At 36.5% G+C, this 23,759-nt stretch overlaps 1 protein-coding gene across 4 annotated transcripts in view; it reads right to left on the bottom strand.

Moving 5' to 3' along the window:
- Window positions 1-23,759, bottom strand: part of CEP95 (centrosomal protein 95) — a 33,447-nt gene that overhangs the window by 4,660 nt on the left and 5,028 nt on the right. The window contains exons 4-14 of one of the 4 annotated variants that reach the window (XM_019732886.3): window positions 22,711-22,821; window positions 19,987-20,092; window positions 18,505-18,620; window positions 11,531-11,662; window positions 10,588-10,778; window positions 8,953-9,065; window positions 8,617-8,746; window positions 7,848-8,001; window positions 2,646-2,785; window positions 1,768-1,857; window positions 621-750 (exon numbers count right to left, since the gene is read on the bottom strand). In XM_019732886.3, the coding sequence (XP_019588445.3) occupies window positions 621-750; window positions 1,768-1,857; window positions 2,646-2,785; window positions 7,848-8,001; window positions 8,617-8,746; window positions 8,953-9,065; window positions 10,588-10,778; window positions 11,531-11,662; window positions 18,505-18,620; window positions 19,987-20,092; window positions 22,711-22,821 (1,413 nt within the window). Of the gene's footprint in view, window positions 1-620; window positions 751-1,763; window positions 1,858-2,645; window positions 2,786-7,847; window positions 8,002-8,616; window positions 8,747-8,952; window positions 9,066-10,587; window positions 10,779-11,530; window positions 11,663-18,504; window positions 18,621-19,986; window positions 20,093-22,710; window positions 22,822-23,759 lie in introns of all 4 variants that reach the window. The other 3 variants (XM_074319770.2, XM_074319772.2, XM_074319771.2) reach the window with 3 other exon arrangements.

The following is a 23,759-nucleotide window of genomic DNA, read 5'->3' as shown; positions in this document are numbered from 1 at the left end:
CAACAGTTCTGACTGATGACAAGCTGGTCTTGTGAAGTCCATCAGAACCTAACTGCTCAGCTGACTCAGCGCCTGGGGTGGATGCTGTGTGTGTGGTCAGACCCCTCAGCCCTACTGGGAGCAAAGTCTCTGTCGGATGGGATGTAGTTAGGCCAGCAGTCTTTGAAACTGCACCCTGGCATTTCACATGACCTCATTTTCCTTGTAACAGGACTCTAATACTCACTGGCACCAACTGTCAATATAACAGGAGCTGGACAGGCCATCTGCTTGCTTTGGAGCACCCCTCTGGTTCTACCAACTTCCCAGAAACAAAGAACAGGCAGCCAGCATGAGTGAGCCGAGGAAAGCTAAAGCTGGAGCAGCAGGTAGTGGCACTAGCATTCCTTTGGTGCCAGGATATAGGCCTCCCTAAGATATTATTTAAAGGTTTTAAGTAAATGCCTTATTTAAGAGTTTTATCTCTCTCTACAGAAATCTAGCATATGGCAGTGATAAAGGAGGGAACTTTCTCCAGCTAACTGGTGGATGTTAGTTTTCAGTGCTGTGTGTCCTTGGAATGTAGCACACACTTTCAAAGGATGCCAGTTTTCCATAAAATACAATTTTGTGGTTCTTACTTGGAACTGCTTTATTTGGCTTTGGCAGGCCACCTCTTGGACTTGGAGTTGTGGTGTTTCTAGAGTAAATCTTCCAGGGCTGACTACGTTTTGGAGTTCCTTTATGAACAACTTCTCTGTATATTTTTTCCTTAGAAGCAGATATAAAACAGAATAGAAATGAGAGAAGTCTAATAACTTTTATACATCATCTTAAATATTACATATTGCCAAAAATAGCTAACTAATCTCCAGCCAAACCACCTTCTAAAATCTGGTTAGTCTTTATCTACCGTGTTTCCCCAGAAATAAGACCTAGCTGGACAATCAGCTCTAATGCGTCTTTTGGAGCAAAAATAAATATAAGACCCAGTCTTATTTTACTATAGTATAAGACCGGGTCTTATCTAACGTAATATAATGTGAGACGGGGTCTTGTATTAATTTTTGCTCCAAAAGATGCATTAGAGCTGACTGTCCGGCTAGGTCTTATTTTCGGGGAAACACAGTACTCTAAGTAAAATGCATCTTTTGGCTTCTGGCATCCTTTGGAATTTGAAAAAGCACTGAATCTTTTTCAAATTTCATAGTTACCATAGTCTCACACCTTAAATACAACTACTAATGTTTTGATGTTGTTTGTTTGACAACTTTTTCCATGTACATTTAAAAAGTTCTGAAACAATGTTTAGTTGTAACCATACTGTATTTTATATCCAGTTTTGTTCATAAACATTTTAGCATAAGCATTTTTCCCATGCTTTCATTTCGTTTCTGTAACCATCCTTTTGAAAGGCAATGAAAACTTAATGCTTTGGGTTTCTACGAACCAGGCATAGAAGTGAGATTTCCTGTCTTCTCTTACCCTCTTTAACTTGTCAGCCCAGACCATCTTTTAAACCCTTCGTGAACTGCTAAGCAATAGAACTTAAAAACCGAGGGAAGTTTTGCGTAGGAAGTATTCTTTGGTGTACTGTGTCGCCACATTTTAGCAACTTGGCTACCCTATGAATAAGGAAAAATCCCGTATCGTGAAGTGAAACCCTGCCTTTTTCTAAGGAGCTAATGATTAAAGTCCTGTTGCTTCTCTTTTCCTTTAAAAAGGTCATCTCTATACTTTCCACTGATCTGATAAATGGCATTTATTACAGTAGAGACTTTTACCCACTGTTTCCTCCTCCTCATTTATTCCTAGAGGTCCAATATTGTCTTGAACTTTATTTCTTCTTAGTTCCCTTTCAAATGCTTCAGTTATTGCCTACAGAGGAAAAGGCCATATGATATTATAGCTATTAAAAACATATGCAAATGAAAATGAAGGGAAAAAAATTCACTTAAGATCCTGCCATTCCATTCACTTTTTTAAAGTTCCTTTCAGGCTCTGTATGTATCACAAATACACATTAACAGTTGTGTAATTGGGACATAGAATGAAATTTACATAATGTGTGTGTGTGTTTTTTTCTTTTTTTGTAATTATTTTGATAGTCCCTTGAGTGGAAGTTACATACTGAGTTGATGTTATTGCAAGACATCTGAATTAGTTTCAATTTTTCACGATTATAAAACATACTATAGCAAACAAGTGTTCTAAATTTATGTCACATTTCAAAATCCTTATTCCATAGCAGGAAGTCTTTCTTGGTAATCATACATTCTCCTTGTTGAATCCTAACCACCTCCTCTTATTCCTGTCTTGGGCACTTTCACTCCATCTGTAACTCAAGTGGCCTGTCACATTTGATCTACCTCAAATTTTCATCTCTGAAGCTCTCTCTCTGAAAATATCAACTCTTACTGATCTACTCTTTCTTAATCTACTGGAGCACTGGGCTATATCTGACAAGGTTAGTTTTCTTAAAATTTCATGAGTACAAGTGTTTTGCTCCCTAATTGGGGGCATAAAAGCTGTATCACATAATTTTCTGTCATCTACTCAGCTCAAGAATATTAAATGCATTTAATCAACTGCATGTTCACTGTAGCATTTGGCTGAGAGTAAATGATACGCCTGCTGCCCAATGGTAGTCAAGAGATGGGATGTACCTTTGCTTGCAGTCGGCGGGTATCTGTTTCTTTTGGCTTTCGCTGCCTTTTTCTCTCCATATGGAGCTGTTTGTTTTTGTTAACTGGAGATGGAGAGAGCGAATGAGATCTGTAGGGTGGCTTTCTATGCATGGCAAGTCCTACAATACAGAAGAGACCATTAATTCCTGACAGCGAGAAATGTTAAGTTGGAAACCAAATAGTTGATTTTCACCAAATCCAAAAAAAGTGACTATGAATGTGCTAAGTGTACTCTAAATGTACGCTCTCCTATGATTAATTTGTATTTGTATGTTTAGTCAGACCAAGTAAACAGACAAATGCACATAAATGTGCACTGTCTCAAAGAAGTACTTAGGTTCTACATTCAACTTGGGGTTGAAAATGGAGCAAAATGTGGAATGCCTACTGTGTAAAAAGGCTTTTATTAAGTGCTTTCAGTGGTGGAGGAAGAAAAAAAATGTTAAATTCTATGAGATGTATGTCTGCTATCCTTTTACCTATCTAGGTCCTAAGGAGATGGGACGTAAGTGTGTGTGTATCTTATTCTCATATAAGCAAAAGTTAACGTAGTTTAGCTTTTTCTAAGCAATCCCGATTCTTTCCTGCTTAGCGATCTAGTTCTCCTAATTCCACACTGCCTAAGAGATCTAACAAAACACATCTCTCCACAAACCTTTTTATATCCCATTGTTTATAGGTGTGCTTGAACATCTAATAGTTGTGAAGAGAGGGACTCACTGCCTTTTGGAAAAGCAAATAATTTAATATAGCTCTAAGATCAAGGAAATTAGTTTGATACTTGTCTAAATTTTCTCAGAGAATTCAAATTTCCCTGAGCTTTTATTTCTCTTTTCACTCTTTTAATTCAAATCTTCCAAATTCATTTAGAATTCTAAGATATCAAGAAAAACTGAATTGCACAATCTATTTTAAATGTTTTTGTGACTTTACTATAGCCACAATGTATTCTTTTTTAGAAACTGAAGAGCTAATTAAAATGACATTTTAACTGATAATGTGTTTTCAAAATGCGATACCGTATGTATGCGTACAGTAAAAGAAATATGTAGGTTACTGGGTTAGGGTTCCTAGAGATTACCTGACTCAAGCTTAAAGGAAGAGAGATGAAATAATCAAGAGAAGGAAAAAGTATTCTTGGAGTATAAAAACAACTGAAAAAGTTAAGGAAATTTTGGATGCGAAATGCTGTTTCTAGAGAAATAAGGATGGCCAAAGGAGATAAAAGTGAATGGAAAACACGCAGAATTTTAGTTGGTGGGGGACAGGACAATTACTTGAATATGAACAAATAGTAGGAAGTATCTGCAAAGATGTGGCAAACCAGAAACTGACATGCATTGTTGATATGAGTATAAACTGGTACAGTCACATTGGAGGGGAATTTGGTAATGGTGAAAAAGTGTAAACCCCATGGTCTAGTAATTCTTTTAGATGTAGACCCTAGAGAAATGTTTGTACATGTTGTATAGGTTGTTCATTGCAGAATTGTTTGTAGTTATGAAAACTGGAAGCAATCTACATGTCCTACAATAGGGGAAATGGTGATAAATATATATACGAACATAAAAGGGGTACCGTTGTATGACCTGAGTTACATAGTAGTTAAAATGAACGAACTGGATCTCTATAAATATCAAAATAGATTTCTAAAACAATGTTAACAAAAACAAATTGCAGAATAACATACCCAGTATCTATGTAAATTTAAAAAAACATAAAATAGCATATTTAGACAGGCAACACAGAGGCCATTAAAGTATAAAAACAGGGGTAAGAGGGTTCCTGCTCAAGATGGCAATATAGGAGTGACATTAGCATCATGACTGAGTGAGAAGACCCCTGTGCATCTACCCTTAAATCTACAACTAGTCAGATCTATAACCCAGCAAACGTTCTTCTGTTCAACACACGGCCACACCTGAGAAACCCACACATTGGTACATCTGAAGGTAGGCATACTGGAATGTGTAGGGGAGGCAGGGTTGGGAAGCATGGGGATGGTGCCTGCAGCCCATAGCCCCAGTTAACACAACAGTGTGGAGAAGTTGGGTTGTGACCCACGCATTATGGCCTGGCAGAGGGTAAGAGGGGCAGAGGCAGTGTCGGCACCTGATAATCTGGCTCCTCCCCTGATTGCAGTGGAGCCCAGTAGCAGCAGTGGAGACGTGTCTACAGCCTTCTGGCCACACAGTACAGTGGCACCAGCAGCCATAGGGATCCAGGTAGCAGTGGGGTGGGCTCACAAACCCACTCCCCACTACAGGACACATCTCCTCACCATGATGGTGATGACCCAAGACCCAGGTGACCCAGACACAGCAGGGACACCCACCATCCCAGTCACCCAGGCGGCTGGCGACTCCTGGGACCATAGCTACACCCCACCAACCATGACAGCAGACACACAAGTAGCACAGGTAAGAGAAAACAAAAACTTGTGCTATAGCACCACCTAATGGAAAACAAAAGAAAGACCTCTAATTATCAACCTGCTGAATTGTTTAAATCAAAAAGAAACAAGAAAGGTAATCACTACTTCAGATGTACCCGCAGAGGAACAACCCTATCCAGCAGCATGAACCGCCAAGGTAAGATGGTAACACGGAAAGAAAATGACAATTCTCTAGAAACCAAATTCAAAGTCATGGAAGGTTGTAATCTAAATAAATGATAAAAATTCAAAATAGCAGTCTTGAAAAAACTCAACAAGGTAACAAGAAAACTGAGAAAGGCAGTTCATTGAGCCCAGGAATAAAATTAATGAGCAGGAGTACTTAACCGAAGAGAGTGAAACTATAAAAAAATAACCAAACAAATTCGTTAAATGAGATGAAGAATGCATTAGAAAGAAAAAATCTCATTTGCAATCACATAAAAAAGAATAAAAGAGGAATAAACTTAAGAAAGGAGGTGAAAGACCTGTACACTGAAAACTACAAGACATTGTTGAAAGAAATTGAAGAAGACACAAAAATGGAAAGAGATTTTGTTGTCATGGATTGGAAGAATTAACATTGTTAAAATAGCCATATTACCTAAAGCAGTCTATAGATTCACTGCAATCCCTATCAAAATCCCAATGGCATTTTACAGAAATACAACCCCAAATCCTCAAATTTGTATGGAACCACAAAAGACCCCAAATAGCCAAAGTAATTCTGAGAAAAAAGAACAAAGCTGGAGGTTCACACGCCTCGATTTCAAACTATACTTCAAAGCTATAATAATCAGAAGAGTATGTTATTGGCAGAAAAACAGACATGCAAACCAATGGAACAGAATTGAGAGCCCAGAAATAAACCCACACATATATGGGCAACTAATTTATGACAAAGGACCCAATAATATACAAGGGAGAATGGAAAGTCTCTTCAGTGAATGGTTTTGGGAAAACTGGATAGCCACATGCAAAGAAAATCAAACTGAACCCTTATCTTACATCATACACAAAAATTAAAGCAGATTAAAGACTTGAATGTAAGACCTAGAACAATAACATAGAAGAAAACACGGGCACTAAGCTTCTGTACATTGGTCTCAGTGATGTTTTTGTGAACTTGACTCTAGAGGCAAGGAAAACGGAAACAAAAATAAGCAAATGGGATTGCATCAAACAAAAGCTTTTGCACAGCAAAGGAAACCATCCACAGAACAAAAAGGCAACCAATGGAATGGGAGAAGATATTTGCAAATGATACTTCCAATAAGGGGTCATAGCCAAATATATAAAGAACTCATACAACACCACCAAAAAACTAAACAATCCAATTAAAAAATGGGCAGAGGATATGAATAGACATTTTTCTAAGGGAGACATACAGATAGCCAACACGCATATGAAAAGATGTTCAACATCACTAATTATTAGGGAAATGCAAATCAAAGCCACGAGATATCCCCTCACCCCTGTTAGAATGGCTACTATCAAAAAGACAAGTGTTTGAGAGGAGGGGGAGAAAAGGGAACACTTGTGTACTGTTAGTGGGAATGTAAATTGGTGTAGCCATTATAGAAAACAGTATGGAAATTCCTAAAAAAATAAAATATAGAACTACCATATGACCTAGCAATTCTACTTCTGGATATGGATATATGTGTTCAGAAGTGAAATGAAATCACTAACTCAAAAAGGTATCTGCACCCCCATGTTCATAGTAGCATTATTTACAGTCAAGACATGGAAACAACCTATTGTCCGACACATGAATGGATGAATAAAATGTGATGTATATATATTTTATATATATATTTTATATACAAAATGTGTGTGTATATATATTATATATATATATATATACACACACACACACTTTATATATATATATATATATATATATACATATACATATACATATACATATATATATATATATATATATATATATATATATATAGCTATATATATATATATACGTGTATACACAATGGAATATTATTCAGCCATAAAAAGGAAATCCTGCCATTTGTGACAACATGGATGAGCACTGAGGGCATTATGCTAAATGAAATACATCAGAGAAAGATAAATGCTGTATGATCTCACTCATATGGAACCTATAAAAACAAACTCATAGATACAGAGAACAGATTGGCGAGCGCCAGAGTAGGGGTTGGGAGGTAAGTGAAATGTGTGAAGGTGGTCAAAAACCAACTTCCAGTTATAAGTTCTGGGGATATAATGTACATTGTGGTGACAATAGTTAACAATATTGTATTGCATATTTGTAAGTTGCTAAGAGATTAGATTTTAAGTTATCACAAGAAAAAAATTGTAACTATATGAAGTGATAGATGTTAACTTTATTGTGGTAATCATTTTGCACGCGTGCTGTCTCTCTCAATTATGTTGCACAACTTGAACAAATACAATAGTATTTGTCAATTATATCTCAGTAAAACTGGAAATAAAAATAAAAACAGGAATCAGGAAAAAAAATACAAACTTAGAGTAGTTTCTTTGAGAGAAGGAAAAAAAATGGGCTTGTGGGAAGGACAGAGGGGATCTCAACACAAAAGCAAATATAATTGGTGAAGATACAGTAATATAGGTATTATTTTTTATCCTTTCATATACATTTCTGAAGTATTTAAAATGAGAAAGCCAGTCATTATAAACATGTGACAGTGCCTCCGTGGTGCCCTGGGAGGTATTCCTCCTGGCCTCTCTGGGATAGGTACCTGGCCTGCGCTTTTTCGGCCCACACTCCATGATGCTGTCACTGTGCTGAGACAGTGTCTCATAATTTCCACTCTCCACCTCTTCATTTCCAGTATCTTCTTCTTTGTAGTCAGTCTTTTCTTTAATTCGATCACCCAGGGCACTTTTTAACATCTGTTAAGAAAATTATTTTCAGCATCTTCAATGATTTCAGCAGAATGCAAGTTGGAAGGAATAGACAGATACAACCTTTAGAAAGCTTCCTCTGATAATCTGGCACTAATAACAAGTTTTCAGATGCTTACGCATGTTTGGTTTCTAAAGACTGTGTATCCGTGCTGTGGACTGTTCAGTTTCAATAAACTTTAGAGTAAGTCACACAGGGACTTAACACATTTACTCAGTGATAACCCCCAAACTGTAATTCTGTATTTTGTGAGAATCAAAGATCCATCTAATTTTATAACAAATCTGTCTAGTGACAAAGGGAAACTATATAGATGTATCTAAAGATAAATGGTTTAATGTAATCACTTATGTTAAATGATTGGTCTTCATCAGAATTCAATAAAAATTTAGATGAATCTGTACCAAATTTAGTTATGTCATGAAAGGCTAGGAGATCATTTCTTATCCTATGTCCTACCTGTCTAACTTAGGGAAGATTTTCACGGCAACTAAGACAGATAATTTTCCAGTTTCTTGGCTTAGCTTTCACTTTCAATTGGAAGATCACTTAAATGCTCACCAACTATGGCAGTCTCAATATAGATAAAAAACAAGACTTGCCCAATCTAATTCGGAGAGCCGTTGAGAGAGTTTCTCTGATACTGCATGTAGTTCTTGTTCTGTTAACCTATTTCTTGGCCTCTGGGAGAAAGGTGAATCCCACGATGAGACTGCAGCTCTGTTTTCATATCTGTAATAAAAGTGACCATGTGACATGTAAGTAGCCAAGTGTATATTGCTTAATTCAAAACACCTGTAATATGTCCTTTAACAAATATTTCGTACTGGTCTTTATAGCTAAGTTTAGAGAATATACCCCTAATAGAGAATATACCCCTAACTCTTCAAATCCCTTTGCAAACAGATTGGAAACATTGAAGCCTGCAGTAATGTTACCTTTTATCTTTGGGAGACCTCCTTGTCCTAGGCCCCTGGACTTGAGCTGGATACATTCCCTGTTTACTATCTTTAGGCAACTTGGAAGTTAAGAAAATCCTATCATCTGGTTCCTATTAAAAACAAGAGAAAATTGACTTGAAAAAACTACAAAGACGACACATAAAAATAATATTTTGGGTGTGGGGAAAGGGAGGACCTGTTGCACAAAGCTAGGTCCCTTCATTCCCTATGTTTTGCTTTTTTAAAAACACATTTGTCAAAACACTCTATTGATCCCCAATGCCAAAGGAATGGAGCAATGTCTATAAACTTGTACTCAAGAGAAAAAGTGTGGCTCGGGATGCTATTCAAATATAAAGGCACACGAGTGTTCGCAAATTTGAAAATTCAGGGGTTATGGCAACACCTGGACAATGAAAAAAACGATCAAATCACAAGTGGAAAGTATTAAAGTCATTATCAAGAAGTCAGTAGAAACTCCAAAATTGAAATAAAGACAAAACCTCCCAAAATACGAATATAAACTCTTAACATTTTTAACAACTTATTTAACCTTAGAGGGAATCTTATGGAAATATTTCTTGTGGTGAAGAAACATTTGATGTTTAACAATCTCTTCAGTTTTACTTCAGTATTTTATTAAGGTAAAGTTAAATTTAATACTCTTTAGTAAATATCTGTAATATAATCACATTTTAAAAAAACTTTTTAATTGAAGTTTAAGTGTCCTGCTCAAGAATTACTTCAAAATGAACATTCCCACTTAACTGCCACTCAGGTCAAGAAATAGAATATTACCGGCAATAAGCCCTTCTACCAAATGTAACTTTCTACCTCCCCAAATGTAACCGTTATTCCACCATTCTTTATTTTTTATATATCCACACTATCTGAATAGATGCACAGAATGTTTAAATGATCATCATGTAATGCTAATGATGCTTATTTCATTTCTTTACTTTTTCTGCATTGTTTGAGTTTTTAAAAATGAGAATGTATCATTATTTATAAATTCACCCTTTTTATATACCTGCCTATTGCTTCTAGGAAGATAGGGACAGGTTGACTGTATAAAAAGGGATTTTTCTTTTTCAAAGAAAAGAGTAGACACAAATAGGCCAAGATATTAACAGTTGAATCTGGATAATAGAAACAGAGATAAAAGGTTATTTTTCACACTTTTTACACTTAAAATTTTTTTTAATTATTTAATTAGGGACATATAATATAGGTTCTGAAGCTAGAATGCCTGACTTCAAATTCTGACTCTACAATTGCTGTGTGACCTCAGATAAGATACTTAACCTCTATCAGCTTCCCCATGAGAAAAAAAATAGTACCTACTCCAGAAGTGTTGTGAAGAGTAAATTATTCAATACTTGTAAAGTACTCAGAACTGTGCCTGGCACAAAGTAAACACTCAATATATTTTGCTCTTACTATTTCCCTTTTTATATAATTTTCCTGTCCCTATATTCCTGGAGTAAAACCATGTAGGTGTATGCAGAGGGAAATTTTAAGAAGTACAGTGCTCTGATTAGTGCAATTATCTTTGACTACTCTTCTAGCAGAGATTTCTGTAAATCTGTACTATCGACTTCTGTCCAATCGAAAGCAAACTTTTCCACTTACCACAGAAAATGTGCCTTCTCCAGTAGAATTCATGGCAAGAGAGCAGTGACTTGAACGCAAGTATTCTTTTCCTATGGGGCAGGTTGCTCGAGGCTCTGAAGGGTGGTAGGGTGGATGTAAAGGAATAGCTGATCGGATAGGCTCCCCTAGCTTCCTAGCATTTGGAATCATATCCACAGAAGGAATTTCTGCTAGTTGGACAAATTTAAATGAGCATTAAGATGAAACTCTAAAGAAATGAAACTCACAGAAATAAATCATCTTATATATACACACACCTATATAAACATGTTCACACATACTACTTAGAAATATATTTTAAACTTGATTTTATGAAAAGCATACACAAAACATTAAATCAAGGACTCATCTTAAGTAAACAAGTAAGAATCTAATTAAATCAGGAAGAAAACAATTTTAATGTTCTTATAAAAATGTTCCCTGAAAAGTTACTTAAAAGCAATGAAAATTTACTAAAAACTCTAAATGGCTTGAAGAATAACTATATAAATTATGGTTCATCCACATGTTATAAAGGTAACCATTAACAATGGTTTTATATACTGACCATATGAAAATCCCAGAGATAATAAGAAACGATAATTTTCAAGTTAACTATTTTGTCATTCAGTAATAATTTGAAGATCACGAACTGATATACTAATATATCAGAGACTCTTACTGTCCTAAAATCTTTGAGAGGAAAGGATTTAGATAATAAAATAGTGGGTGCAAAACGTGCAAGACCATCTTAAGAAGAAATCATAGCTCATAATTAATAACAAAGATTTACAAATAAGATCATGTGAAAAAAAAAAAAAAACTGCATAAAATGTAGAGCAACAAAAGTAAAATGGCTACTAGCAACAGCAGTTGTCCCAGGATCTAACTATTGTCTTCAACTCATGGCAACAGTCCAAGTACTAATAACATTACTACTCACTGTCTTCAACAGAGGATGTTCTACTCTTGGGCAAAAGACTAGATGAAGGAGGAGGGTTCAACACTTCATGTGATTTAGAACATGGTATGGTTGAGGCTTTTTCAGACTGCATTTTGTTAGGACCTTGTGTACCTAGAAAAGAAAATATTAAAGGTAAAATTTTTTATTGCTGAATGTTATACTAAAAGCCAAGAGTTTTGTACCCAGGATAAAAATCTCAGCAATGACATAATCATAGAACTATGCTGGTCTGATTGCTCTAAATAACAACTACTTTTAATAACTATCAGATAGCAAGATGTAGTTCTGTAGCCCAGAATCGTTTATACAATTTGAAAGCAAAGTTTTACAGTGTTTCATTAGTTTGCTTTAGAAAAACATGCCAGAGTTGTAGAAATGCTGTTTTGTGGGTATATCTCTGTGGTAGGGATCTTGGCTGGTACCATAATCAAATATTTATAGGTCAAATACTTTGTCTAATTTTCGAATGCTTAATATTTTGAATCAGGTTTGTAATGTTATTACATAGAGAGCTATATTAAAATATTATTGAAATTGAGGAAATATCCACTTTGCTCCCTTAGAAATCTACAGAACACAAATTCCCCAGAAAGGAAATGGATTCATGATTTCCCCTCTCCTAATGACTTTTTATCCCCTTTTCCATTGAATGAAAGATTCCACAATAAACTTATTCCACACTTTGAAGGTATGAGAATGTACCCCGAAAACTCACTGATACCAATATGATCAACTGACGTAGTAATCACTAAATACAGAAAAATTCACCTTGTACAGACACCAAAGTCCTTGCAATTTATTCCAAGACACTGTGTATTGTAAATTTTTGGCATTCACCTGATGTCTTTTAAAAATCAGCAAACATCTTTTTTTATGCTCTCCCTTTCCACAATCCAGTGCAATATAGCCATTTTCACATCAAAATGTTTTAAATATGCGAATCTCCCTCCAGGCTTCATAATTCACATGAATACCATCTCCCTGAAGTCTAATGTTCAAACTTCATAACTTGGTCCACAGTTTCTCTACTACCTGATATTGAATTTGTCATCAGTTTGACCCGACTACTTCATTTTTACATGGGTCTATTTTTTTTCTTCAGTTTTTTTTCTTCTTATGAATCAAACTCCCTTTCCTTTGTAGATTTTCAATAGAATTTATTCACAAACAAGTATGAAAATAGTTGATGAGATTACAGTAACAGTAAATGTTAATTATGGTAATCAGCCCAGCACTGTTAAAAGTTCTTTGGGTTTAAAAAATTTTTATTTTAATTTTTCAATTACAATTGACATTCAGTATTACATTCAGTATTCAATATTAGTTTCAGGTGTACAGACAGCATAGTGCTTACACATTTATGTAACTTAATGAAGTGATAACCCCCGATAAGTCTAGTACCCACCTGACACCATATATAGTTATTACAATATTATTGACTATATTCCCTATGCTGCACTTTACATCCCTGTGACTATTTTGTAATTGCCAATTGGTACTTCTTAATCCCTTCACCTTTTTCACTCAGCCCTCCAACCTCCTGCCAGATATCTGGCAACCATCAATTTGTTCTCTGTATCTGAGTGTGTGTTTTTTTTGTGTGTGTGTGTGTGTTTTTTTAAGATTCCACATATAAGGGAAATCATATGTTACTTGTCTTTCTCTGACTTATTCTAGGTCAGAGAAATACCTTCTAGGTCCATCCATGTTGTCGCAAATGGTAAGATTTCATTCTTTTTAATGGCTGAGTAATATTCCATTGTATATATGTATCATATCTTCTTTATCCATTTCTCTATTAACACGTTGTGTACGGCGGGGTTTAAATCCCTCGTGAAGATTCTCGTGATCCGTACGCAACGTGTTAATGGATATTTAGGTTGCTTCCACATCTTGACTATTGTAAGTAATGCTGCAATGAACATAGATAGGGGTGCAAATATCTTTTTGAATTAATGTTTGGATTTCTTTGGATAAATACCCAGAAATGGGATTGCTGGGTCATATGGTAGTTCTATTTTTAATATTTTGAGGAACCTCCATATTGTTTTCTATAGAGGCTGAACCAACTTGTAATCCCACCAACAGTGTACAAGTGTTCCCTTTTCTCCATATCCTCGCCAACACTTGTTTGTTGATGCATTGATGATAGCCATTCTGATAGGTTTGAGATGATAACTCCTTGTGGTTTTAATTTGCATTCCTCTGATGATTGGTGATGGTATCTTTTCATATGTCTGCTGGTCATCTGTATGTCCTCTTTGGAGAAATGTCTATTCAGGTCCTCTGCCCATATTTTAATTGGATTTTTTTTTTTTTTTTTTTTTTTTTGGTGTTAAGTTGTATGAAATCTTTATGTATTTTGGCTACAGTATTAATCTCTTACAGGATGTATCATTGGTGAATATCTCTCCCATTTAGTAGGTTGTCTTTTCAATTTGTTGATGGTTTCCTTTGCTGTGCAAAAACTTTTTAGTTTGATGTAGTCTTGTTTATTTTTTTCTTTTGTTTCCCTTGCCCAAAAAATATTACTAAGAGCAATGTCAGAGAGTTTACTGCCTAATTTTTCTTCTAGGAGTTTTATGGTTTTGGGTCTTACTTTGAAGTCTTTAATCCATTTTGAGTTTATTCTTATATACGATGTAAGAAAGGGGTCTAGTTTCATTTTTTTTGCATGTTATCTGTCTTCTTTTCCCAACACCATTTATTAAAGAAACTGTCTTTCCCCCATTGTATAGTCTTGCCTCCTTTGTCCTAGATTGACCATATAGGTGAGGGTTTGTTTCTGGGTTCTCTATTCTGTTCCATTGTTATTCTTTCTCAAGATTGCTGTGGCTATTTTTTTTTTTTTTAATAGGAAAACAGACTCTAGTTTTTGTTTTTTTTTTAAAGATTTTATTGGGGAAGGGGAACAGGACTTTATTGGGGAACAGTGTGTACTTCCAGGCCTTTTTCCCAAGTCAAGTTGTTGTCCTTTCAATCTTAGTTGTGGAGGGTGCTGTTCAGCTTCAAGTTGTTGTCCTTTCAGTCTTAGTTGTGGATGGCACAGCTCAGCTCCAGGTCCAGTTGCCGTTGCTAATTGCAGGGGGCACAGCCCACCATCCCTTGCAGGAATCGAATCGGCAACCTTGTGGTTGAGAGGACGCACTCCAACCAACTGAGCCATCTGGGAGCTCAGTGGCAGCTCAGCTCAAGGTGCCATGTTCAATCTTAGTTGCAGGGGGCGGAGCCCACCATCCCTTGCGGGACTCGAGGAATTGAACTGGCAACCTTGTGGTTGAGAGCCCACTGGCCCATGTGGGAATTGAACCAGCAGCCTTTGGAGTTAGGAGCACGGAGCTCTAACCGCCTGAGCCACTGAGCCGGCCCATGTTTTATAATTTTCCAAGTACAAATCTTTTACCTCCTTGGTTAAATTTATTCCTAGGTATTTTATTTATCTATTTTTGATGCAACTTGTGGGGACAGAGCCCCAGAAAGTAGTTTACAGGCTCTCGGCCTCACGTGGAAAGGTGCTGGCTCGGGTAGTGGATGGCCGTCAGCTGTGGCTGATTGGCCGTCGGCTGTGGCCGGTTAGCCGATTGGCCGCTAGTATAACTGCTGCAGCTACCGAGGAGAGCCGAGGATTGCCGAGGAGAACGGAAGAGAGCAGAGGAACAGAGTCGAGGAGAGTGGAGGAGTCGTTGGTCGGTTGGCGGAAAGGCGGACAGCAGGTCGCACGCCCGGTGGGCCCAGCCTCCAGTGAGACCATAGTGGTATGACTCCCCTACCAATGGCTCCGTGGGTGTTCCTTTTTGGCCTCACCATATCCTGTGTTCTTATGTGGGGAGCAGGACCAGAGGCCCCGCAGGCCGCCCCGCACAACAAATGGCGCAGCGAGCAGGGTCTCCCGCACAACAAATGCAACCCATTCTCACCTGCAAATGACAGTTTTACTTCTTCCTTTCCATTATAGACGTCTTTTCTTTCTTATTGCCGTGGCTGGGAGTACCAATACTATGTTGAATAAAAGTGGTGAAAGTGGACATCCTTGTCTTGTTCCTGATCTGAAGGAAAACACTTTCAGCTTTCCCCCCATTAGTATAATGTTAGCTGTGGGTTTGTCATATATGGCCTTTATAACGTTGAGGTATGTTACCTCTTTTCCCACTTTGCTGAGAGTTTTTTGGTGAAAAATTTTTGTTTAGAATTAGACACCTGGACTCAGTTTAGATGATCCCAATTTTGTTGGCAACATTCAAAGCATCATAGTTAGGTGCCAAACATATGCCTTCTTCTCTCCATCAGACCTGATCAGGGTGTTGACCTTTGCCAGCTCAAGGTCATAGAGCTTCTTCACACCTGTTTATCTGATGCTTGTTGGCCTTGACATCCACAATGAACATTGTGTATTACTGTCTTCTATTTTCTTCACAGCTGACTCAGTAGTTAGGGGGAACTTGATGATGGCATAGTGGTCAAGCTTATTTCTCCTGGGGGCGCTCTTCTGAGGATATTTAGGCTGCCTTCAGAGCTACGGTGTTTTGGGCCTTTGTAAGGTGGGTGATGTGAGGATCTTTTGTGTGGCTGTGGACGCCTTTCAGCACTGCTTTCTTTGCCTTCAACGCCTTTGTTTTGGCTTTGGCTTTGGGAGGGGCAGGGACTTCCTTCTTGGCTTTCAGCACCATCTTTGTGAAAAGGCTTTGCTGAGAGTTTTTAACATAAATGGATGCTGGATTTTGTCAAATGCTTTTTTTGCATCTATTGATATGACTTTTATCCTTCATTTTGTTTATGTGGCATATCACGTTAATTGATTTGTGGTTATTGAACCAACCTTGCATCCTATGAATAAATTCCACTTGATCTTTTTAATGTATTGCTGAATTCAGTTTGCTAATATTTTATTGAGGATTTTTGCATGTATGTTCATCAGGGATGTTTGCCTATAATTTTTTTGTAATGTCTTTGTCTGATTTTGGAATCAGTGTAATGCTAGCCTCATAAAATGAGCTTGGGAGTCTTCCCTCTTCTTAATTTTTTGAAATAGTTTGAGGATAGGTGTTAATTCTTTGAATGTTTGGTAAAATTCACTTGTGAAGCCATCTGGCCTCAGACTATTGTTTATTGGGAGTTTTTTGATTACTGATTTGATTTTGTTAGTAGTTATCAGTCTGTCCAGATTTTCTGTTTCTTCTTGATTCAGTCTTGGAAGAGTGTGTTTATAGGAATTTATCCATTTCTTCCAGGTTGTCCAATTTGTTGGCATAAAATTGTGTATAGTATTTTATTACAATCCTTCGTATTTCTGTGGTGTTGTCATTTGTGTTTCATTTCTGACTTTTTGGGTCCCCTTTTTCTTGATGAATCTGGTTAAAGGTTTATCGATGTTATCTTTTCAAAGAACTAGCTCTTGCTTTCATTGATCATTCGGTTTTTTTGGGTTTTTTTTAGACTCTGTTTTATTTCTTCTCTGATCTTTAAAATTTCCTTCCTTTTACTCACTCTGGGTTTATTTGTTCTACTAGTTCCTTTAGGTGTAAGGTTAGATTGAGATTTTTGTTTCTTGAGGTAGGCCTGTCTATTGTTATGAATTTCCCTCTTAGGAGTGCTTTGGCTCTGTCCCACAGATTTTGGGTCGTTGTGTTTTCATTTGTCTCAAGGCATCTTTTGATCATTTTCTTGATCTCACTGTTAACCCATTTATTATTTAGCATGTTATTTAGCCTCTATGTGTTTATTTTTCAGTTTTCTTCTTGTAATTGATTTCTAGTTTCATACCATTGTGATCAGAGAGAAGATGCCTGATAGGATTTCAATCTTCTTAAATTTATTGAGAATTGTTCTGTGGCTTAACAGGTTGTCTATCCTGGAAAATGTCCCATGTGCACTTGGAAACTGTATATTCTGTTGCTTTTGGGTGAAATATTCTAAAAACATCAATTAAATCCACCTGCTCTAATGTGTCAGGCTTTAAGGCTGCTGTTTCTGTGTTGATTTTCTGTCTGGATGATCTATCCATTCATGTCAATGGGTGTTAAAGTCTCCTACTATTACTGTATTCCTGTCAATCTCTCCCTTTATGTCTGTCAATATTTGCTTTATATATTTAGATGCTCCTACGTTGGGCGTATAAATGTTTACAAGGGTTATATCCTCTTGTTGGATTGATCCCTTTATCATTATGAAATGTTCTTTGCTGAATGAATATGATGTGGCTACTGTCCCTGAAACTCACAGTTAACATAAGAGACAAAGTTACTATGCAATGTGAAAATGGTGTTACCAAAATAAGGTGAGAAGGTCATGCTTTAGGAATACAGAGCCTCAGAGCCTGAGGCAGGTGGGGGAGAGACTGGGCTTTGTAGGATGAGTTTGCCAGGAATAGAAAGGAAGAGCATCTCTGTGAAGAAACAGTATGATGCCAGAGAAGAGCATTGCAACAAGGTGGGCAGGACGGAGTGGGATGGTTGGAGGGCAAGGTGAGAGGCTCAAAACAGGCCTGAAAGATATTCAGGTTTACTGTGTATAAGCAGTAGTTTGTTGGAAATGTGGCCTGAAGCCTGGGAGAAAAATTGCCACTGGATATACAGACCTGTTGGTTGAAACAATGAAAAAAGTGAGTTACCCAGTTCAGGAAATTATATCTAAGGAGTACACTCAATGTGACTAGACTATTAAGGTGTATCCAGAATTCTCTTCCCAGCGTATCAAGTCCTACATATTACAGGACAAACTTACATCCACCTGTTTGTCCATGTGCCTGTGACTCCCACTTGATTGATTTCAGATAATTGTTCATATTATGGGTAATAATTATTATTATGGGTAATGTTGGCATTCTGGAATTTCAATTCTGAAATTCAGTTAGGGCTCTCCCATTCTTCTCAACTTTAAACACTCCTAACGTTATTTACATTTTCATAGTTGTATGCTGAATAACAATAACTGATATTTAAGGTTTAACTACTCACCATTACTTCTTAGAGAAAAGGTGTGTGCTGTGTCTCCGAGTCTAATTATTTCACCAGTGGATTCTGCTTCATCTCCATCCCAAGAGGGGCCCAAAGCCTCAGATGACAAGGAACACCTGAAAGAGTACCCTCACTTACTCAGGGCCCAGCATGATCACAGAAGGCCCTTCCTGTGAGAGCCCCGAGAACTGCTTCAAGCAGCCTGCCTGTGAGTATTCAGACTGTTCACTGTTATGCACAGAAAAAGGGAAAGACACCCTCTTCTACCACTTATCACTTTTTGCTGCTTATCTGTTTTTGTTTTTTTATTGATATGTGGTAGAAACAGCTCTGTATAAAGTATCAAGAATTAAACACAAAGAACAATAAACACTTGTTACTATAGTGTGTGGAGTGGAGGGGAGTCTGGGTGGAGCACTCATTTTACATTATATATCCTTAAATTGTTTCACTGTTGCACTTGTTATTTTTAAAAATCTAATAATGAAAAATAGAGTCAAGAAATTTATGTTATGATGGTCTCTTTTAAGACAAGTTTTCCACAGAGTACTATACCTAAAAAGAAGGTACTGACTGCTTTTCAAGCCATGACAAACTCCATAAGAAAACAGAATCAGATGTTTAAATGAATATTATCATGTTCAACCTCTAGTTAGCAGAAATACAATCAAACTTGTAACGACATTATATTTTGTCTTGAAAGTAGCACCAATTTTTAAACTCTGATATTGGTCAGTGATATTGGTTCATGAGGGCGTAGTAACCCAGCACTTTCATCCTGCTGGGGGGTTACAGTCATGGCCTTTTTGGAAAGCAACTTGGCAACTTTTAATAGCCTTATAACATTCATACTCTTTGACTCTGAATGCAGCTTAAAGATATTGCGGAGGATGGAGAAGAATAAAAGTGTGTATCACATTAAAAAATATATAAAAACACAGGAAACACTACCTCCACTTCAGAGAAGTGGTTTAGTAAATTATAATGCACATAAGAATGGTGTGTTATACAGTGATTTAAAAGGGTTATAAAGAGTTTAATACCTTGGGGAAAGACTTGATGTGTTAATTTTAAAATGCAGCAAACAAAATTATATAGACAATATGACTAAAAAACAGTAAGAAAGACTAAAGTACAATAAAATGTTAACAAGCAGTTATTTAGTTCTAAATGGTAGATTTCATTTATTTCTGCTTTTTTATTTTTCTGTACTTTTCAGGTTTTTTGCAAGGAACATAAACTACTTTGAAGATGAATGGAAATATTGAAAAATAAATAGGTGGTTAATGCTGAGAATTAAGTACTGTATATAGCTTAAGGTTCTTAAAACTCCCTCAGGGAAGTTTAAAATATGAGTAGTAAAATTTTCACATTAATTTTGTTTGTTTTTTTGCTGCCATTCTGGTATATTGTGTGCAATTTTAATTCTTAGAAGGAAAAGCATAACTTGTTTTGATTAAATTCACAGACATTGAGTGCTACCTCCCAAAAGAAACTCCTTTCCATGACGATTTGGATTCCTTAGTACTTTCTGACTCTTCCAAAGGCTCTACTCCGTGGGATTCTTTAAAACCTTGTCCAGTTTCACCTGTTTAGAATAGATAAAAACAGTACCAAAAAAAACCAAAAACCCTGTTAATATACTATTTCTATACAGGGGGTGGGTAGAGGTAAGGAAAAAAAGGCACCCTCAACTCCTCCTGGTAAACTGGGCTCTTGAGAAAGTGAAATTAGAAAGAACCAAATCATCACTTGTAATGAGCACATATTACTTGGGTAACAAAGAAACAACACAAATTTTGCTTTAAAATCAGGATCTATAGTTGTATTCACAATGTTTTATTTTTTAAGCTGGGTGGTAGGTCTATTTATTATCTTTATACCTCTCTGTCTATAAGGAATATCTGAAACAAGATACTAAGGTATGGCTTCAGAAAAACATGACAGCGTCAGCCTACCTCAAACTCTAAGACAATCACGCCCTAACCTAAAAGTCAGATATCATCCAAGGCTTGGATGAAATTTTCCTTCGGACTAACAACCTTTTTTCTACCCCAAACTACCTGATGAATACACACTTTCATCAGAGGCTGAGTAACTCACCAGGGGAGTGATTTCAGGAGGTATGTGGGTGAAACCTGCCATGATTCAGACCTACCCCTGTGGACATTCCCATCCCCATTTTTAGAGATTTCATGTTTGAACATCCCTCTTCATTTTTTATTATTTCTGTATTCACCAAGCAATATTTTAATAACATTAGCTAACAATCATTGTGCATTTACTCTGAGCTACGCTCAGTGCTAAACTATCCACATCTACTCACTTAACCTTCTCTACAACTGCAAAAGAATTTCAGATGAGAAAACTGAGGCTTAGAGAGCTTCAATCATACAGTGGGGGGCACTTTGCACTGAGCCCATGATCTGCTTTCAAATCCCTTTTTTCTTCAGTGGTAAATGAAATGCTCACGCAAGTACCAGGGCGAAGCTGTTCTGCACACCTGATGTAACTAGTGATAATAAAGATTTCCCATTGTTGTTCTGAAAAGTCCGATCAGCTCTAGGTAATAATGCCATATAAACTTGGACCTGTAAGGTAACAAGCAGACTTAGAAAACACTGCCAACTAAGGTACTACCACATAGGGAGGCCACCTCTGAGCCTAGCTGCACTAAGCTCTCCACATTCTACAGACCTCCCCCTGGGGAGATCCCTCCCTGAGCAATTCACTATTACCAGACTCATATGTAAGTATCTCTACGTTCTGTCCTCTCTCCATCCCCACTGCCCTGTCCTTGGTCAGGTCACTATCATCCCTCCCCCACCTACCATCAAGCACTACTTTGTAAAAACTGCAGCTGTCATTGTAACTTTCCAAATTAATCTCTTTACTTAGAGGAAGTATTCTACCTCTTAATCTTGGAACTAAGATGACTAAAAAGCCACGGAGCATCAAAATACCCACTAGTAGCCTTGAATTAGGTTTCACATGTCTTTCATGCTCCCCCAATTCTCCTATAGTGTTTTTATTGTATGCATTTATAGCTATCTCCCTGACGAGCGTAGGTGTCTTTGGGAGCACTAAATGTGGCATGCAGCTTTGAATCCTCCTAGGGTACCTAGGCTGATATTTAACATACATTAAACACTAAAAAATACTCAACACTCAAAACATTCAAAAGTTTTTTAAATAAAAAAAGAAATATCCAGTGTGGTATGCCTTTCCATCTTTCCTTCCAGACCTTACCTATATATGCTTTTAAATCGTTTTAGCAACAAGGATAAAAGGTAGAAAATTACTCTAACTAAAGAATTTAAGATTAACTTCCAATGTTCTAATCACAGCATAGGTCTCACCATCAACAATGTGAGAATTAGGAATGATGAGCTTACCCAACTTTTTTGTCTTCATTTATATCAGAATTTATTTTAACTGCTATTATTACTGAAAACTTTTTTTGGACAACTTTACAACATTAAACCCATTCTTAAATGGGTCATATATTATTCCAATTATGACATACATTGTAACGAAGACCTTCAAGTGCCTTACTTTCTTTTGTATAATTTCCTTAGAATAAACCCCTAGAGAAAAGGGATTTATTGAGCCGAAGGTTATAGCTCTTAAATACTGCTGACCTAGTTTAAACCATAACCTTTTTGGAAAATAATATGGCAATATTAATCTTTATAATTATCATTAAAAAACAAAATCAAAATTTCACACAATAAATTGTTACAATTTAGGGAACTGAGTTACTGGAAGAGTAAAATAAATATTCAAGCTGTCATAAACCTAAATGTAGGCTGAAGACAGAAATGCACCAATTCTTGCTGATACCTCAGCCAACATCCAAATTTGTAACAAAAATGGCAGTTTTGACATAGGAAATTTTGGAGTAAGGAAATTCATGCAATAATAAGCAATTTTAGCCAGAATTTATCTTTCTATTATAGATTAGTTTTAAAGTAATTTATAAGCAACATCCAAGTTAACAAAGGATACGATGACAGTCTAAGATAGAGTTTTCAACCACTTGGAACAGTAAGAATTGAAATTTAATTTACAATTAAATTAAATTAAATTATCAGATGTACTGTATTAATGATTTTAATTCCTGTGAAGAAAGACAGGCAAAAATATAAAAGGCAAAAAGGTATGTAACATAAAAATAAACCAAACTAAATTTCTTTTTAAACTTACTTCTCTCGTGAGATGTTTCACTGATGTGTTCCGTAAGATACTCCAGCAACCCATCAAATATTTCTAGGAGATTCTTAATAGATTCTTTATCTCCTTTCACTATATTTTCTCCTGAACACAAAATAGAGTTATTAAAAAATTTAACCAAGAAATCAAAAGCTTCATAATTTTGAAATGGATATACCGCTATGAAAATATTGTTCAAGATACAAGGATTATAAACCAACCCAGGAGAAATATTATAAATACAGCTGACACAAGAACTACCGTTTTGAACTGTGTGGGTCTACTTACACGGATTTTTTCAATAAATATATAGTTGGCCCTCGTATCCCTGGGTTTTGCATCTGAGAATTCAACCAACTGTGGTTCGAAAACAGTATTTTCTATCCATCGTTGGGAATCCACATATGCAGAGGGCTGACATGTTACACATGGATTTTTGACTGCACAGGGATTGGCATGCCTAACCCCTCTGTTGTTCAGGGGTCTACTGTATTAAAACATCAATTTTCTAATGCCTTATTATATCTGAATTAAAAGGGGGGTAGTCTTGGATATGGTGTTTGATAATTCATTGGCATAGTCCTTTATCAAGAAGTAAAATAAATGGATTTAAGAATACATCCTCTGGTAAGACTTATACCAAAATAACAGCTAAGCAGAACTTTTTTTGGCTGGTGGGGGAAAAAAATGGCAGGAGAGAACGTTTTCAGATATTGGGATCCTGTTTGTACTGAAGAAAATAGCAGTAAAGGAATATAAAAACAAAACAATAAAAAAACTTGCCAGGAAACTTTCATCGGGAATTCCTAACTTTTTCTATTTAACTCCTATTCACTTTGTATAGATAATAGTATTTTTAAAAAAAATTAAAAACCATCCATGGCACCCTACACGTAAAACCCTTTTTAATCTCACACCCCCAAACTCTCCATCCTCATCTCCAGCTCATCGGCTTCATGCCCAGAAATTAATCTTTAAATGTCCCTAGCACAGCACCTGGCCCATAATAGATTTTTAATCAACGTTAACTTGAAATGTTGACA

This window comes from Rhinolophus sinicus, chromosome 12 (genome assembly GCF_057876585.1).
Source record: "Rhinolophus sinicus isolate RSI-liver-muscle chromosome 12, RSI-T2T, whole genome shotgun sequence".
NCBI lineage: Eukaryota > Metazoa > Chordata > Mammalia > Chiroptera > Rhinolophidae > Rhinolophus > Rhinolophus sinicus.
Note: the sequence above shows the minus strand (reverse complement) of the source record. Positions and strands in the feature narration are given on the sequence as shown.